A 19,402-nucleotide genomic window follows, 5' to 3' on the forward strand; every position below is an offset into this window, starting at 1 on the left:
ATATGCTAGGTACGCCACTGTATGTAAAGATACCAGAAAGCTGGCGTAGCAAAAACTTCTAAGTTTTGAGTATTTAACCCTCCCACAATCTCACGGGCACTCGTTTCAAGTTTATTGAGATTTTGATTTAAACGCAATATCAAATATTTTCAATGCGTATAACAAAAATAAATTTGGGGAAATAAATAAAACCATTTGAACCAGTGTTCCCGCTAAGCTGCGCTGGCGTGCGCTGGCGCACAAAATATTACATCGCAGCGCACACGTTTCTCGTCACAGCGCACGATCGGAAGAGGCGTACGGCAGATGGCAGGGCGGCGAGAGGAGAATCGGGCGAGCTGGCTCATAACTTGCTGGCGCCCGATATTTTTGGCTCACGGTGAAAAAAGTTTGCTCACAACACCCGCCCGCTTAGAGGGAACAGAATAGATTCAATACTTAAGAGTTCCAGGTTATTCCTCAGAGTATTTATAAACTTATTTGGCTGAATCTCTTCATGAAAAAGGTTGTTAATAAATCCCAATAAATAAAATGTAATATTGGAAGTACAGTAATATCTCAGTTATCTGGCACCTACAGGGATTAGTGGATACTGGATAAGTGTTTTCTGTTTAATTAAGAGTGTGCTAGAAACTGTCTCTAACACACTTTCAATTTTCCCTTCCTTCCCACCCCAAGGCACCATTGCGGCAGCGGTCCTGAGCCATAAAGCTCTCCTCCCTTCCCAAGCCCCAAAGTGGCAAAAGCAGGCAGCAGTGCAGATCTGCAAACTCCCTCCCTCCTTCCTTCTCTCCTTTCCTTACCCAAGTGCAGCTGGTCAGCAGGAGGCAGCCTCAAAATGGGCTGCTCACGGCCAGCCACGTTTCAGGAAAGGCCCTGTTAAGGCTGGCCGCAAGCAGCCCATTTTGAGGCTGCCTCCTGCTGATCGGCTGCATTTGGGTAAGGAAAGAGGGAGAGAGTGAGGGAATTCACAGCTCTGCACCGCTGCCTACTTTTGCCACTTTGGAGCTTGAGGGAGGGAGGAGAAGTTTGCAAGCTCAGTACCACTGGTGCTTTGGGGCGAAAGGGAGGGAGGATTTACGGCTCGGGATGCTGCCCGCTGGTGCTTTGGGAGACACATTTTTTTGCCAATTGTGTGAGAGTCCTGGTTAACTGAGACTCTACTGTATTCCTTTTCAGAAAAATATATGGGTGCATGGAAGAGCCCTTTAGTGATGGGGTAAAATACTGCATGAATTTTTCTATGGTCTTCTTTGATCCTAATGGATGACTGTACATTTTAGGATTAAATTATAGCAGCCACACTCTTAATCTTTTTTCTAGTCCTTTTTATTTAATTCTCCATTTTTTTCAATTTCTCTGGATTATCAACGTTGTACATCATAGTTTCACCTTCAAAATGACACATTTTCCTTCTGGCCATGTTACTGATCCATTGGTCATATCACTTTCCTCAAGTAGTTCTTAAGGAAGTTTAGATTCTAATATTTCAGTTCTTCTCTGCAGGTTCCAGGATTCAGATTTCTCTTCAGTGTATGTGTGGTAACAACATGTCTGTGCCCCTTCTAGCGGATGCTGTGATTGTTTCTGGAGAAGAACGGGAAACAGCAGCGGTGAGGAAAAAATCTGTATGCATTTTTCACCCTTTCAGCTGGGAGGGCATCTTAGTGGTTTCATCACCTGCAGGCCTGTAATGTATTCCGCGAACTAGGCATTAATGGAATTTAAACTTGGAATGAATCTGGCTCTGCATCAGATGCACTGCTGCCCTGGTAAAGAAGTAGCTTTTTGTACTGGAGTTGTAGCTACTTTAGCTGTGATCATTCAGGGCCCTTGTCACCCAAGCTAAGGGATGAAATCAACTTTTTAAAATAGCAATTTTAATTTGAAAAGATAACTGTAGGAGTGTGATAGAACAAAGGCATATGTATTAAAACTGTGACCTAAAGGGTTCTTTTTTCAAAAGAGCACAGAATGTACAGTATATTGAAATGGTGGGACAGACTGTAAAACTTGCAGTTCTTAACTGTTGTGTTCTGTGGATAATTCTTTCTTTTTTAGGTCATTTTTTTACATGGACTTGGGGATACTGGGTGAGTATCTTGAAAAAATGTTTTTCCCTTTTGGTGAGATTGTTTCCATTAATATGTGTTGTTCAGTCAAGGTTTATCTCTGGTTGCTGGATGCTGCAGGAACATAGTTGGCTAACAGTGAGTGTGGAGAATGGAGACTGGACAGAAGAGTGAGTGCTGAGAGATGTGTGTTTCTTGGGGAAGCAGTGTTTGTGCTGAGTGAGAGACGGGGGTCTGTAACTAGGAGAGGGGCATGGCTGGTGCAAAGTGAAAGGGAGAGGGCTTTGGTGGGTTCAGAGTGAGAGAGGGGAGGGCTGTGTTGTGTAGAGAGTACTGAGTGAACCATCTGACGTGCCTTGTTTCATTTTCACATTACACTCAATACCAGTCTATCGATTTTCATGGGTTAAACCATTTTTCATAAACTATTCACGATCCTCAGAGGGTTAGAATGTCCCATTGATTCATGTGAAAATTATCACTGAACCCAATCGTCATAGGATCAGTAGTTTATGTATATATTTATACTTATAGATTTATTTTAATTCTTTTTTAGTAATTTTTACTTAGCTTTACATTAATAGCCACTCAAGGGGAGCGCCTCTACCGACATGCCCATGTTTCAAATGATTCCTTTTGTCAGGGTTGAGGCTCCCGTAGTTATTTAACATGCTGTTTCAAAAGCCGCTCCTCTCCATAGAATATCATGAAATTGTATGGAGAGGAGCGACTTTTGAAACAGCACGTTAAATAACCATGGGAGCTTCATCCCTGACGAAAGGAATCATTTGAAACATGGGCATGTCGGTAGAGGCGCTCCCCTTGAGTGGCTATTAATGTAAAGCTAAGTAAAAATTACTAAAAAAGAATTAAAATAAATCTATAAGTATAATTATCCCAGGACAAGCAGGCAGCATATTCTTAACGTATGGGTGACGTCACCGACGGAGCCCCGGTACGGACATTTCTCAAGTAGAAAGTTCTAGTTGGCCGCACCGCGCATGCGCGAGTGCCTTCCCGCCCGACGGAGGAGTGCGTGGTCTCCAGTTTCTTCGTTTCCGCGGAGCGAAGAAGACGCATGTGCTTTCAACGGCCGTTGAAAACTCTCTTTTTGCCTTCCCGCTCACGCTTTTTTGATCCCTTTTTGATCCTTTTTTTCTACTTTTCTTTCGACTTTAATTTTCTCTACAAAAAAAAAAAAAACAACCTCGTGTTTTTTCCTTTGTTTTTCCAACCGGCCCCGGCGGGGCCTGTTGTAATCATACAAGCCTCCGGGTTTGATTTCGCGGAGGCCGTGTTTCCCTTCATGCCCCCCCCAACCGGGCTTCAAGAAGTGCCAGCGGTGTGCACGCCCGATCTCTCTAACTGACCCACACAATTGGTGCCTTCAGTGTTTGGGTCCAGAGCATCGGGCTGACACCTGCACCCGCTGTGCTACTCTCAAGAAACGCACTCTTAAGAACCGGCAAATCCAGCAGAATATCCTCTTCGGCACCGGTTCTGCCATGGATCAGGCCCCGACGTCGACGGCACCGCCTAAATCGGCACCGACCACATCGACACCGCCTGATCCTTCTTCGGGGTCGATAGCGCCAGGTAAGCCGGCTAAGAAGCCTCCCACTTCCCTAGAGCGCCCTCCAGTTACAGCGGCGACTCCGGTCCTTCCGGCGTCCCGCCGATCCCGTAAACGCTCTGCTCCGATCTCGGTGAGTGCCTCGTCATCGGCCTCCTCATCGCCGGAGCGTCGAGCAGCACCTATGGTACCCAAGAAAACTAAAACGGTACCGGTGCCCCCATTGGAGGACCGCATCTCGGCCATCCTCCAGGACAAACTACAGGAGCAGCTACAGCAGCAACTCCAACAACTCCTTCCGACCCTATTGGCACCGCTCCTTCCGGTACCAGACCGGCCCGAGCCTCGCACCATCCCACCGGTGTCCACCCCCTCGGTACCGATGAACACCTCCATGCCAGTCTTATCTGCCCAGCCTGAACTTCAGACTTGCACTGCGGAGGACCCCTCCCGGTCCCGGGATCGACTCCGGTCTCCCCGGGACCGTGATCGACACCATTCCTCCCGGGACAGGGATCGACCGCCGGTCTTCATCTCCCGGTACCGTATCCATACGCTCTGGCAAGTCCCTTTCTAAAACCCGCCATACTGAGCCTGCCATCAGGGACCCAGATTTATGGGAACAATCCCCACTCGGTACCGAGGAGGATGCCTCTTCTACAGATGAGGAACCCTCCATGGCTGATACCACCTCTAAGCCTGAACAATCCTCCTTCACGAAATTCCTTCGGGAGATGTCATCGGCTCTCTCAATCCCACTAGAGTCCGACTCTAAAAAGTCCCAGGCTTTTTTAGATGCCTTGGACTTCGACCAACCTCCCAAGGAATTTCTCAAACTGCCCGTACATGATATCCTACGGGAAACGTTTTATAAAAATTTGGAAAACCCCCTTACTGTTCCGGGTGCCCCCAGAAAACTGGACAGTTTATACCGGGTCATCCCTATTCCGGGCTTTGATAAACCTCAATTGCCCCATGAGAGCCTCCTCGTAGAGTCCACTCTCAAAAAATCCCAGGGCTCCAGTGTTTATGCCTCCACCCCTCCTGGCAGAGAGGGGAAGACAATGGACAAATTTGGAAAGCGCCTGTACCAGAATGCCATGCTGGCTAACAGGGCCAACAACTACACCTTTCACTTTTCTTTTTATATGAAACACCTGGTCCAACAACTTTCTGCTATGCAAAAATATGTCCCTGAGCGTAAGGTCCCGCTCTTCCAACAACAGATTTCCAACCTCCTTCAGCTCAGAAAATTCATGGTGCGCTCGATTTATGATTCCTTCGAGCTCACTTCCCGAGCCTCCGCACTGGCTGTGGCCATGCGACGCCTAGCCTGGCTGAGAGTGTCTGATCTTGATGTGAACCACCAAGACCGCCTCGCCAACGCGCCCTGCCTTGGTGATGAACTTTTTGGAGAGTCTCTAGATTCCACAACACAAAAGCTTTCGGCTCATGAGACCAGATGGGACACCCTCATTAAGCCTAAAAAGAAGACTCCACCTGCACGACCATACAGGCCTCAGTCCTCTTATCAACGTCGATTCTCTGCCAGACCGCTTAATCCTCCTCAGCAGCAATCTCACCGTCCTCGCCAACAACAGCACGCTCAGGCTCGCTCTCAATCTCACCAGGCGACCAAGCCTCTCCCTCAGACTAAACCTCCTCAGCCCTTTTGACTCCTTCCTCCAGGGCATAGCCAGTCTCCAACCTTCGATGCCTCTTCCTCAACCTATCGGAGGCCGCCTCACCATCTTTCTCCAACGCTGGGAGGCCATCACATCAGACCTGTGGGTTCTCAACATCATCCGTCACGGATACTCACTAAGGTTCCAGACTCTTCCATTAGACCATCCTCCCGTAGATTCTGCTTCTCACTCCTCCCAAACTCCACTCCTCCTCAGGGAGGTCCAATCCCTTCTCCTCCTCAATGCCATCGAAGAAGTTCCACCAGACCAAAGAGGTCAGGGATTTTACTCCCGCTACTTCCTGGTACCCAAGAAAACAGGAGACCTTCGTCCCATCCTCGACCTCAGGAACCTCAACAAGTGTTTGGTCAAGGAAAAGTTCAGAATGCTCTCCCTTGCCACGCTTTATCCTCTTCTGTCTCAACACGACTGGCTATGTTCCCTGGACCTCAAGGAGGCCTACACTCACATTCCAATCCATCAGGCTTCACGTCGCTACCTCCGATTCCAGATAAAGAATCACCACTATCAGTACAAGGTACTGCCCTTTGGTCTCGCATCATCACCCAGGGTATTCACCAAGTGCCTGATTGTGGTAGCGGCCTTTCTCAGGTCCCACAACCTACAGGTGTTCCCCTACTTGGACGATTGGTTGGTGAAAGCAACTACATCTCCACTTGTGCTGCAAGCCACTCATCAAACCATCTCTTTCCTCCATCTCTTGGGGTTCGAGATCAATTACCCCAAGTCACATCTGCTTCCCACGCAGCGCCTTCAGTTCATCGGAGCAGTTCTCAATACCAATCTGATGAGGGCGTTCCTTCCTTCCGACCGGCACCAGACCCTGCTCCACCTCTGTCGGCAGGTGCTCCTTCATCCATCCATTCCTGCTCGACAGATGATGGTCCTTCTGGGCCACATGGCCTCGACAGTCCATGTGATTCCTCTGGCGCGACTCCACCTCAGGATACCTCAATGGACCCTTGCCAACCAATGGTCACAGACCACGGATCTTCTTTCTCATCCCATCTCTGTGACATCGTCTCTTCAGCAATCTCTTCAATGGTGGTTGAACTCCTCAAATCTTTCCAGGGGTCTCCTGTTTCATTTACCCCCTCATTCCATGATCATAACCACAGATGCCTCCCCCTATGCATGGGGAGCTCACATAGGGGATCTACGCACCCAGGGACTCTGGACCCCTCAGGAGCGTCAACATCACATCAATTTCCTGGAGCTCAGAGCCATGTTTTATGCTCTCAAGGCCTTCCAGCACCTTCTCTACCCTCAGGTTCTTCTCCTGTGCACGGACAACCAAGTCTCCATGTACTACATAAACAAGCAAGGCGGCACCGGATCTCGCCTCCTTTGTCAGGAGGCCCTCCGTATCTGGACCTGGGCCACGGCCCACAATCTTTACCTCAAGGCTGTCTATATCCAGGGCGAACAGAACTCCCTGGCCAACCATCTCAGCCGCATCCTTCAACCTCACGAGTGGACTCTGGACCCTCCCACACTCCACTCCATATTTGCTCGCTGGGGCACCCCGCAGGTGGACCTCTTTGCAGCTCCTCACAACCATCAGCTGCCCCAGTTCTGTTCCAGACTCTTCTCTCCGCATCGTCTGGCCCCGGATGCATTCCTGCTCGACTGGACGGATCGGTTCCTCTATGCCTTTCCTCCACTGCCTCTGATGTTGCGGACCTTGTTCAAACTCCGCAAGGACAGAGCCACCATGATTCTCATCGCTCCCCGGTGGCCCCGACAGCACTGGTTCTCCCTCCTGCTTCAGCTCAGCTCCAGGGAGCCCATTCCTCTTCCTGTGTTTCCTACTCTACTTACGCAGCGGCATCAGTCTCTACTGCATCCCAATCTGTCTTCACTCCACCTGACGGCTTGGTTTCTCTCGGGCTGACCTCTCCAGAGAATCTGTCCCAGCCTGTCCGTCGCATTTTGGATGCCTCCAGGAAACCCGCCACGCTCCAATGTTACCATCAGAAGTGGACCCGGTTCTCCTCTTGGTGTCTCCTGCATCATCACAATCCCACCTCTTTGGCGGTGGAAACCGTACTGGACTATTTGCTCTCTCTGTCCAATGCTGGCCTCAAATCTACCTCAATCAGAGTCCACCTCAGTGCCATCACTGCCTTTCATGAGCCTATCCTCGGAAAACCTCTCACGGCTCATCCTCTGGTTTCCCGGTTCATGAGAGGCCTCTTCAATATCAAACCACCTCTACAGCCTCCTCCTGTCGTCTGGGACCTAAATGTGGTTTTATCAGCCCTCATGAAACCTCCTTTTGAGCCTCTTGCTACTACTTCGCTCAAATTTCTCACTTGGAAGGTGCTTTTCCTCATTGCCATCACCTCTGCCAGGAGGGTCAGTGAGCTGCATGCACTGGTCGCCGATCCACCATTCACTGTTTTTCACCATGACAAGGTGGTTCTGCGTACCCATCCTAAATTCCTCCCCAAGGTGGTTTCAGCTTTTCACCTCAACCAGTCCATTGTGCTGCCTGTCTTCTTCCCAAAACCCCATTCTCATCCTGGGGAACAGGCGTTGCACACGCTGGATTGTAAGCGTGCCCTTGCATACTACCTTGACCGTACTAGGGCTTACCGCTCCTCTCCTCAGCTTTTTCTGACCTTCGATCCTAACCGTCTGGGTCGTCCTGTCTCTAAACGAACGCTGTCCAATTGGCTTGCTGCCTGTATTGCGTTCTGTTATGCTCGGGCCGGCCTCTCACTGGAAGGTGCTGTCACGGCCCACAGGGTCAGAACTATGGCTGCTTCTGTGGCTTTCCTCCGTTCCACGCCTATAGAGGAAATCTGCAAGGCGGCCACTTGGTCTTCAGTTCACACATTCACTACTCACTACTGTCTGGATACCTTCTCCAGACGGGATGGGCACTTCGGCCAATCTGTGTTACAAAATTTATTTTCCTAATGGCCAACCATCCCCCCTCCCTCTCTGTTAGCTTGGAGGTCACCCATACGTTAAGAATATGCTGCCTGCTTGTCCTGGGATAAAGCACAGTTACTTACCGTAACAGGTGTTATCCAGGGACAGCAGGCAGATATTCTTACGTCCCACCCTCCTCCCCGGGTTGGCTTCTTAGCTGGCTTATCTTAACTGGAGACCACGCACTCCTCCGTCGGGCGGGAAGGCACTCGCGCATGCGCGGTGCGGCCAACTAGAACTTTCTACTTGAGAAATGTCCGTACCGGGGCTCCGTCGGTGACGTCACCCATACGTTAAGAATATCTGCCTGCTGTCCCTGGATAACACCTGTTACGGTAAGTAACTGTGCTATATATACATAAACTACTGATCCTATGACGATTGGGTTCAGTGATAGTTTTCACATGAACCAATGGGACATTCTAACCATCTGAGGATCGTGAATAGTTTATGAAAAATGGTTTAAACCCATGAAAATCGATAGACTGGTATTGATTGTAATGTGAATACGGCTGGAGTCCAGTCTAGAAATAGCCTTTAATATTGTTATTGTTTCATTCTCAGGCATGGATGGGCTGATACTTTATCTACAATTCGACTGCCTCATGTGAAATATATCTGTCCTCATGCGTAAGTGGTTCCCTGGCATACAGGCCTGGAAGGTACTTGGTAGTTTCTCAGGCACCATGAAATGATCTTGGTTTGTTCTTTTTGCATTTTGGACTGGAAAACCCCCCCTGAGTTGCAATATTCTGAATATTTTTCTCAAAAAAGCTTTTAAAAGATAAGATATTGTCCTCCCAAGAGGGTGCTAGATTTCCTTTTCTCAACAAAGCTTGCAATTATCTTAGTTTCCTTAAGTTTTATTTTCAGTTAGGCATGATTACCCAGAATGGAGACAATGATGAGCTGGCACATTATACAGTAAGAATTTGGAAAATATTCCAATAGTTTTTCAATTAAAAAATGGATATTTATCACTGTTGCAGATTGCATATAAGGTATTTAAATTAAATAAGTGAATACACACATGCTTACCTACAAATTCAGTGCCAGAGTTTCTGAAATTTTGAAGCATGCTTTAGTTGTTTAGGAGATTCCAGCATAACTCTTGAGTTGGTGCACTGGTTTTCATACACAGTCTTTCTATCCCTTTTTTTATTGAAAGATGAGGCCGTCACTTTCTCAGCTCTGTCTAGGATTTTGCAGTATCTGTAGTGATGGAGACTTCACAGTTGATTTTTACTATTAGACCACATGAAGCCACATGTATTGCTTGACTGGAGGTGTAGCCTGATGGTTACTGCAGTGGGCTGAGAATCTGGGGAACCAAGTTCAATTTCCACTACAACTCCTTGTGACCTTGGGCAAGTCATTTAACCCTCCACTATCTCATGTACAGAATTTAGATTGTGAGCCTACTAGGGACAGAGAAAGGACCTGCCTAGACTAGATGTAGACTGCTTTGGTTGTACCCATAGAAAGGCAAAATATCGGGATCCATGACTGTAAAATTATTTTACCTTTTTCTTTTGCTTACTAGTTGTTGGGGGGAGGGGTTATTATCATCTATGTACTTTGTGATTTCAAACACATTTATAAAAAAATATAATAGTAGTTCTTAGGGAGGACAAGGTAATGGCAGAATAACAGTGAATTTTTTGCCTTGGTCTTTATTCATCCCAGATACCTCCTTTAGATGGTGGTAATTTGAAGCATCTAAAGTAAATAGCTGAAAATCCACAAGATGGAATAGAACAAGCCTGATAAACTCAAAGAGTGTAAAATCTCTAGTGCAATTTCTACAGCCCGGCAGGTGACAGGGTCTGAGGCAGTCTAGTTTAACTAGAGGGAGGTAGAGGAAGAGAACAGATGAGATGATTCCAAGAATGTTGTTACATCTACACAAAATACCAATATGATCCTGTTTTGATATATCTTAGTTAGGGATATATATGACTGTGACCCAGTCACCTAGACAAATAAATGAGATTTGTCTGAAGCCCCCCACCTGTAGTAAAACTATGCTGATTCCACAAACCTTACTATTTATTTATTTTTAATTTATTTTATTACTTACATACTACTTCTATCCAAAGTGGTTTACATTCAGGTACTTTATCATATTTCCCTATTTGTCCCAGTGGGCTCAAACTCTTTCTAGTGTACCTGGGGCAATGAGGGGATTAAGTGACTTGCCCAGGGTCACAAGGAGCAGCAAGGGATTTGAACCCACAGCCTCAGGGTGCTGAGGCTGTAGCTCTAACCCTGTGCCACACACTCCCACTATCCCCTGTTTTAACTGTTTCCATTAACTATAGCCCGCTTAGCCTGACCTCTGCAGTAAGTTATTAACCTCCTCCTTTTGTGGAGAGAGACCACATCCACTTGTCTTCAGTAATCTGTGACCACCCCTGATTCTAAAGAAGCATTGAAAAAGTTGTAGTGGAGCCATCGGAACGGCCCTGCGTTCCTTCAGTACCCAGGGATTTGTTTTTAGTTTTAATTTCGGTAGGACGAAAGTATAGTTTCTGTTCCTATCTGTGTTGGTTTTCTGAGATCATCTGTTTGTTAAGCAATTCCACTTTATCCACATCATCCTCTGTCCAAAATAAGAGACAAAATATTAAACTACTTCATTCTAACACTAGTTCCAATAAAATAGGCTCACTTCAATACCTATTATGTCATCTTAAGATGAGGTCACTGAATGCTTGCTGAAACAGAAGACTTCAAACACTTCTTAAGAACATTAATACTTTTATAGCTCTTGGCAGTACAGGGAGCCCATTTCAGCAATATGAATTATGTTTGAGTGTCACACTGCTACTTTATACTTTCTTCTGTTGCTAATGTACCGTCAAAAACATCCACTTTAATATATTGACTATTTTTCTCCCATTTGCATCTTTGGTATCCTAATTACTTTACCAGCTTTCCTTGGCTGCTTCAGGTATTTGTTTGCCTTCCCCTGTCTGTCCAGTATATGCCTTGGTTTCCAAAAAAGAAAAGGAAATTGAGAACAAAACTGAAAATAGTATGTCGCTGTATATGCCATAGTGTTGATTGCACGTTTAATACTATATGCAGTTCTTGCCATTCCTTCTCAAACAGATATGGCAGAACTAGGAAAGGTTCAAAGAAAGGCAATAAAATAGTCTTAATTTCCTTACTTTTATTCCTTTTACAGGCCAAGGATTCCAGTAACCCTCAATATGAAGATGATTATGCCTTCGTGGTTAGTATATTGCACTGCTCTGATTGATGGAATTAGTGAAGTTTTTATATTTTCTCTTTGCAGCAAGGCAGACGTCTACCCTACTACTACTACTTATCATTTCTATAGCCAAATGTAGTGCACTGAGTGCGAACAAGAGGTATTGTCCCTGCCTGCACTGAGCTGTGTTACAGTATTGCAGCTTGCTCCCTCTTAAGAGTATCAGGGACACTCAGTCTCCTGAAATTTCACAGCCACAAGAGAGGCCACAAAATATGTTTGAAACATTCTTATAAATTGCTTTCCTGTTCCACCTGATTGTCCAAAGCAGTTTACAATAGTAAAATCAATAAAAACGATTATATTGTAAAAATAAAATCCCCTGCAGAATACAAAGTAACATAGAAAATGATGGCAGAAAAATACCCAAATGGTCCATCCGGTCTGCCCAACAAGGTGGGAAGAGCTGTGCCTGCTGCCAGCCACCCATGTTTAAATGCTGGTTGTCAAGTCTCCACCATGCCAAACATAATGGGGATGAAATGTGGTCATATGAGAAGACTCCAAGTATTGCTAACAGCATTCAACTTACCAATCAAGATGTCTTCTCTTCCCCCTGAGCTGTACAGTACCCCTGCTCACAGTATATGACAATAGCATGAACTACAACACTGTAATCGCTGAAACTTTGGCTGTCTTTTGCTATTTGCAAGACAGACTAGAAATCCGTTTAGTATTGGCCTTAGTTCCACTACTCTTGCCCAAGAGCCATGTTGTGTTTCCATCCCTTGTGTCTATCCCACACATTTTTGAATCCGCTCACCATTTTTGCCACAGGAGGTTGAAGTAAAGGTTGTCCTTTGATGTTTTTCACTCAAGCTGACCTCTCCTGTAGCTGGATCAATAAGAATGTGGCAGGAGGGCAGAAACATTTCGGGCCACATCCTCCCCCCTCTATGTCGCCTTCCATCTTGTCCCATGTTCTTCAATTTGGCAGTCAGGCCCGGGGCAAATTTTTTAAAAACTTGAAATATAAGTCTTTATTAAAGTTATCCAAAGTGTAAATAACGAAGGCAGTATAATGAAAAAAAAATCCCCTACCGACTTTGGGGGGTGCCACACTCGAAAGGGTCGAGTCCTTCCCACCATTTCCCCCACCTCCCCCAATTTTTAATTCTTAGAGGAGCCTCAACTGTACCCCTGGCCACCCTTTGGCACAGACCCTTTGGCACAGTTTAGAGAGCCTGTGGGGGTCTTCTCTATTAATCTTTGCAGCTGTGGGCTGTGATATTGAAAAAAAAAAAAAAAGAAACAGACAAAAGCATACCACAGACAAGAGAAAATAAAAGAGCCTGAGGCAGCCATGTTTACCCAGCATTTTTGTGTGTAGGTCTCCCACACGTACGATATGAGTACTTTTTTAAAAAGCAGAAGTGTGTTTTATGTTCATGCCAAGTGGAGGATGTGGCTGCGTGTGCGCAATGTGTTCTGGCCGCTTCAAGGGGGAACAGGCATCAGTTTCAGGTGTCGGCATGCAGGGTTCTCCTTTGTGCATGCACCGCTCGTCTGCAGGGAGCGTGGTGAATCCTGGGCTTTCCCTGCTGCTCACGCCGGGGCCGCCTCAGCCACTGGCAGTCAGGGAAGTGCGACTTTGACTGCCGAGGGTGCTGGGGATTCCCTTGTTGCAGCAGCGGCTGTTGCTTGTGGATCTGTTTTCGCGGCGGGTCTAGTTTGGCCTTGTTGCTGCCTCTACATTTGGGAAACAGTATTTTGATTGGCGTTTCTTAGGTTTTGGCAGGAAGTGCTGCCATTTTGCCCATGGCTTCAGGTGACCTTCCAGTTTTAGAGAGACAGGAACAGATCCTATCTGTCTGTTCTGCACCAGCAGGGAATTCTGTGATGCAGCCAAGGGTTTTCTGCCCTAATTTTGTTTTGCACCATTGTGCTTTATCAAGGGTCTCCCTAAAATAAAGGAAACACAGTTGGGTCATTCTCTCCCAGGTCACATCAGCTATTAAGATAAGTAGCTTATAGCTTTAAAGTGGATAGAATACTATAAGATATATTAATCAAAAAGAAAAAAAAGTTTAAACTCTTTAATAAAATTATCTGTAGCCCAGTGATGATGGTCCATGTAATTCTCACGCTGTAAAGTTATAAATAGAAACATAGAAAAATGACGGCAGAAAAGGGCCAAAGCCCATCAAGTCTGCCCACTCTAGTGACCCTTCTCCCTGAGTTTAGAAACATAGAAGATGACGGCAGAAAAGGGCTACAGCCCATCAAGTCTGCCCACTCTGCTTACCCACCCCCTGTCTATGCCCTAATGACCCAATTTTCTTATCTTGACCCTCGTAGGGATCCCACATGGGTATCCCATTTATTCTTAAAGTCTAGCACGCTGTCTGCCTCAATCACCTGCACTGGAAGCTTGTTCCAATGATCAACCACTCTCTCTGTAAAGAAATACTTTCTGGTGTCGCCATGAAATTTTCCGCCCCTGAGTTTGAGCGGGTGCCCTCTTGTGGCTGAGGGTCCCTTGAAAAAGAAAATATCATCTTCCATTTCAACACGTCCCGTGAGGTACTTAAATGTTTCGATCATGTCTCCCCTCTCCCTACGTTCCTCAAGAGTGTAGAGCTGCAATTTGTTCAGTCTCTCTTCGTACGAGAGACCCTTGAGCCCCGAGATCATCCTGGTGGCCATCCGTTGAACCGATTCAATTCTGCGCACATCTTTACTGTAATGTGGCCTCCAGAATTGCACACAGTACTCCAGATGAGGTCTTACCATGGCCCTGTACAACGGCTTTATGACTTCAGGCTTTCGGCTGACAAAACTTCTATTGATACAACCCAATATCTGCCTTGCCTTAGATGAAGCCTTCTCCACTTGATTGGCAGTTTTCATGTCTGCACTGATGATTACTCCTAAATCTCGTTCTGCTGAAGTCCTAGTTAAAGTTTCTCCGTTCAAGAAGTACGTCCTGCATGGATTTCCGCTTCAGAGGTGCATGACCTTACATTTCTTAGCATTGAAGCCTAGCTGCCAGGTTGAGGACCAACTTTCCAATGTAAGCAGGTCCTGCGCCATATAATTCTGTAAACTGCATTCACTTACTATATTACATAGTTTGGCGTCATCGGCGAATAGTGTTATTTTACCTTGAAGCCCTTGAGTCAGATCCCCTATGAATATGTTGAAAAGGAGTGGACCCAGGACCGAGCCCTGCGGCACTCCACTGGTCACCTCCGATGTTTTAGAGAGGGTACCATTAACCACCACCCTCTGAAGTCTGCCACTCAGCCATTCATTGACCCATGCAGTTAGTGTCTCTCCTAACCCCATCGATTCCATCTTGCTTAGCAGCCTGCGGTGTGAGACACTGTCAAAAGCTTTACTGAAGTCCAGGTACACGACGTCCAAAGACTCTCCCAAGTCCAACTTTCTTGTTACCCAGTCAAAGAAGCTGATGAGATTGGATTGGCAGGACCTACCCTTGGTGAATCCATGCTGACTGGGATCCCGAAGATTCCCTTCATTCAAGATCGTGTCCAATTTGCTTTTAATTAGTGTTTCCATGAGTTTGCACACTATTGATGTGAGACTCACCGGTCTATAATTCGCAGCCTCTGCCCTGCAACCCTTTTTATGCTAATTTCCAGTCCAGGGGAACTTTCCCCTTACTTAGGGAGAGATTGAATAGCTCAGCCAACGGTTTCGCCAGGACATCGCTCAATTCTCTGAGCACTCTTGGGTGCAAATTGTCTGGTCCCATGGCTTTGTTCACCTTGAGTCTTGCCAGTTCACTGTAAACTTCACCTGGTGTGAATTCAAAATTCTGAAACGGGTCTTCTGTGCTTTGTGTTGCCTTCAACTGCGGACCGTGTCCCGGTGCTTCACAGGTGAAGACTGAGCAGAAGTATTCATTCAGTAGTTCGGCTTTATCGGAATCTGCTTCCACGTAACTTCCGTCCGATCTTCTAAGGCATACTATCCCGCCTGTGTTCCTTTTTCTGTCACTAATATACCTGAAGAAGGATTTGTCCCCCCTTTTAATGTTTATTGCCAGAATTTCTTCCACTCGAAGTTTTGCCTCCCTAACTGCCATTTTGACCGCTGTAGACCTGGTCCTATATTCTACTTTTGCCTCTCTTTTCTCCGTGCGCTTGTAGGAGAGAAACGCTTTTTTCTTCTCCTTAATGAGGTGCGAGATCTCCGCGGTGAACCATTGGGGTTTATTGTTTCTTTGTCATTTATTTACTGATTTTATGAAGCGGCTAGTTGCTTCATGTATGGTTGATTTCAGTGTTAACCACTTAGCTTCTACATCATCGGTCTCCGCTTGGTCCTGCAGCGTCTGATGGACGAAATCTCCCATGCGTGCGAAGTCTGTGCCCCGGAAATTGAGTACCTTTGTTTTCGTGTTTGATCTAGGGAAGCCTTTCCTAAGGTTGAACCATACTATGTTGTGGTCGCTGGAGGCTAGCGTATCTCCTACTGAGACCTCTGAGACGCTTTCCCCGTTGGTGAGTACCAGGTCGAGGATCGCCTGGGCCCTAGTGGGCTCCGTTACCATTTGTTTGAGACGTGCTCCCTTTATGGAGGTTAAGAGCCTCCTGCTACCGCTGGTTGTCGCTGAAAATGAGTTCCAGTCTGCATCAGTCATATTAAAGTCCCCTAGCAGTACAGCTTCTCCTCGTAGAGTGATATTCTCTATGTCTTCAATTAATTCTGCGTCCATGTCTTCCAGTTGTCTTGGGGGTCTGTATACCACACCTAGATACAGGCATTTTTCTCTGCCTCTTGCCAGGTTTACCCAGAGGGACTCCCCGGTGTACTTGACATCTGTGATCCTGGTGGTTTTGATGTCCTCTTTAATGTATAGAGCTACCCCCCCTCCTAACCTGCCCTCTCTGTCCTGACGAAGTAGATTGTAGCCCGGTATAGCCATATCCCACCCATATGAGTCCGTGAACCAAGTTTCAGATATTGCCACCACATCTAGGTCGGCATTTCTTATTTCAGCCTCCAATTCTAGAATTTTGTTACCTAAACTGTGTGCATTGACATACATGGCCCTCCATATCTTGTGTTTGCTAAGTCCCTGTGAGGCGTATCCTACCTGAGTCGGTGTGACTCCCAAAGAACTGTTTGCAATGTGGGTACTTACCTTGGACATGGAAGCGGAGTTTCGACTCACCTCATCAGGATAATTCCTTTCTGCACTAATATGTGAATGGGTACCCTCCCCCGACTTACCTAGTTTAAAGCCATGTGAAGCAGGCGGGCTAGTCGGTGTCCGAAGACGTTCTTACCCCTACTGGACAGATGGAGTCCGTCTGGTCCCTGAAGTCCTTGTAGCGCTTCCCCATGGTTTAGAAATCCGAAGTTCATATCCCGGCACCATCTCTGTAGCCACTCGTTCGTCCTCAGGATACGTTCATCTCTGGCTCTTCCCTTGCCTCTAACTGGGAGGATGGATGAGAAAACCACCTGCGCTCCTGTCTGCTTCAGCTTCTCACCCAGTGCTCCAAAGTCTCTGGTGATGGTCTCCGGTGTGTTCCTGGCAGTGTCGTTGGTTCCTATGTGGACAAGAAGCATAGGAAAGTGGTCTCGGGGCGTGAGTAGTCTATCCAGACTGGCGGTGACATCTCGTATCCTGGCTCCAGGCAGACAGCAGACCTCCCTAGATTGCATATCCGGTCTGCAAATTGGTCCCTCAGTGCCCCACAGCATGGAATCCCCGATGACTATTACTCTGCGCTTCTTTGGGGGGAGCCGGTCAGTTGTCCCTGGAGATGGAGCTGTGTGTTGGACCTGCTCCTGTTCCTCATCGGCAGTTCCTTCCTGAAGAATCTGGAATCTGTTCCGCAGGGCGAGTTGAGGGGTTGATGTATAGCTGCCCTGTTTGTAAGAAGAAGGAGAAGATGAAGAGATTGAAAAAGGGGGGGGGTCTCCTATGTTTGCCCGTGGAGTTTGCTCACCAACCCCCTGCCCTTACCTCATTAGAGATCCCACATGAATATCCCATTTATTTTTGAAATCTGCCACACTGTTGGCCTCAATCACCTGCCGTGGGAGTTCATTCCAATGATCGACCACCCTCATAGAAATAGTGGTGGAATGGTAGGGCTGAGACTAACAGCCCAAGATCTTGCTGACAACTTCTGCAAAAAAATTAGTGATATTCGGAAAACATTTGTTCCTGCTACAATTAAAGAATCTACTTGCACCCCAAACGACTACCATCTACCATTTGCTAAATGTTCTACATTTAATCTTCCCACTTTGGATGATGTGAAGCGTCTTTTCCAAAGAGTCAATTTAAAAGGCTCTCGAGCAGAGATTATTCCTCCACTAATTAAAAAAAAAATTTTCTCATGTTTTGGCACTTTTATCCACACTCTTATTCTTAATAGTTTAAAACTTGGTCTGTTACCTTCAGCATGGAAAAAGGCCTCAATCTTTCCAATAATAAAAGATTACAAAGCTAGTCCAGAAGACGCCTCAAATTATCGACCTATAGCTAATATTCCATTTCCAGCAAAACTAACAGAAAGATTAGTATTTGACCAACTATCAGACTTTGTCGAGACAACCAATATTATGCACCCAAAACAAACAGGATCCAAGAAAAAACATTCTACAGAGTACTCGCTAATTGGTCTGACCACAAACATACTTTATCATTTAGACCATCACAACTCTGTTATTCTTTTCTCTCTTGATTTATCAGCACCATTTGATACCATTGATCATGTGTTGCTTCTTGAAAGATTGAAATCCATAGGAGTCTGCGGCCAAATACTTGATTGGTTTAATTCCTTTCTTTCCAATCGCTCATCTATAGTTACTTTCAAGGATACAGTTTTGAAACCCTATACTCTTAACTATGGTATTCCTCAAGGTTCCTTCTATCCCCATTATTATTCAATATTTTCCTATCACCTTTACTAAGCTTATGTCAATCTATAGGCTTCACTACTTTTACATATGCCGATGATGTTCAACTTCTACATCCTCTAAATCCAGAAAACAAAGAAGAAATAATGGAGATGAATAGAAAATTGGTGGAAATTAAGCAATGGCTCAATTCTAATATGTTAGCCTTAAACATTCAGAAAACTAAAACTTTACTTTTCCCATGGAAAAAAAGACATAAATCTGATTACCCCATTCATCCTAGATAATACCCATCTAAAGTTAGTAAAATCTTTGAAAATACTGGTCGTCACTATTGACGAAAGGCTTTCCTACCATGAACATGTAAGCAACACTGTTAAATCTTGCTTTTATAGGCTACGAATGATTCGCTCAATTTCTAAGTTTCTTGAGCCAAAATCATTGAACATACTAATTAATTCTCCGGTCATCACTAAACTTGACTACTGTAACTCTTTACTATTAAACGTTACTCTAAAAGAAAAGAGGCGTCTCCAGATAGTCCAAAATACTGCCATTAAATTGATCTATAATGGAAAAAAATACGATCATGTTACTCCCAATCTCCAAAACTATAAAAATACTGGATATCACTCTAGATACTCACCTAACCATGGCTGACCAAACAAACCTACTGGTGAAGAAATGCTTTTACACGATGTGGAAGCTAAGAACTATCAAAAAATACTTTTGACACAACATCCTTTAGACTACTGGTGCAATCGCTGATCCTATCTACCCTAGATTACTGCAACATCGCCTCCCTGGGTATCCCCAAAAAAACAGTACAAAAATTAAGTTTAGTGCAAAACACTGCAGTTCGCTTGATCTTCGGACTGAGGAAAAAAGATCACATCAGCCCCTATTACAAAAAATTACACTGGCTACCAATGGAGGCGCGAATACTGTTCAAATTTGCATGTATCTGTTACAAACAAGTCTGGGGCCT

The 19,402-nt window shown here is 45.8% G+C and overlaps 1 protein-coding gene across 2 annotated transcripts in view; it reads left to right on the forward strand.

Moving 5' to 3' along the window:
* Positions 1 to 19,402, forward strand: part of LYPLA2 (lysophospholipase 2) — a 184,510-nt gene that overhangs the window by 40,805 nt on the left and 124,303 nt on the right. For both annotated transcript variants that reach the window (XM_033955044.1, XM_033955043.1), the window contains exons 2-5: positions 1,507 to 1,613; positions 2,062 to 2,093; positions 8,856 to 8,921; positions 11,482 to 11,529. In XM_033955044.1, the coding sequence (XP_033810935.1) occupies positions 1,536 to 1,613; positions 2,062 to 2,093; positions 8,856 to 8,921; positions 11,482 to 11,529 (224 nt within the window). In that variant the 5' untranslated portion in view covers positions 1,507 to 1,535. The remainder of the gene's footprint in view (positions 1 to 1,506; positions 1,614 to 2,061; positions 2,094 to 8,855; positions 8,922 to 11,481; positions 11,530 to 19,402) is intronic.

The sequence above is a fragment of the Geotrypetes seraphini genome, chromosome 8, assembly GCF_902459505.1.
Source record: "Geotrypetes seraphini chromosome 8, aGeoSer1.1, whole genome shotgun sequence".
Lineage (NCBI taxonomy): Eukaryota > Metazoa > Chordata > Amphibia > Gymnophiona > Dermophiidae > Geotrypetes > Geotrypetes seraphini.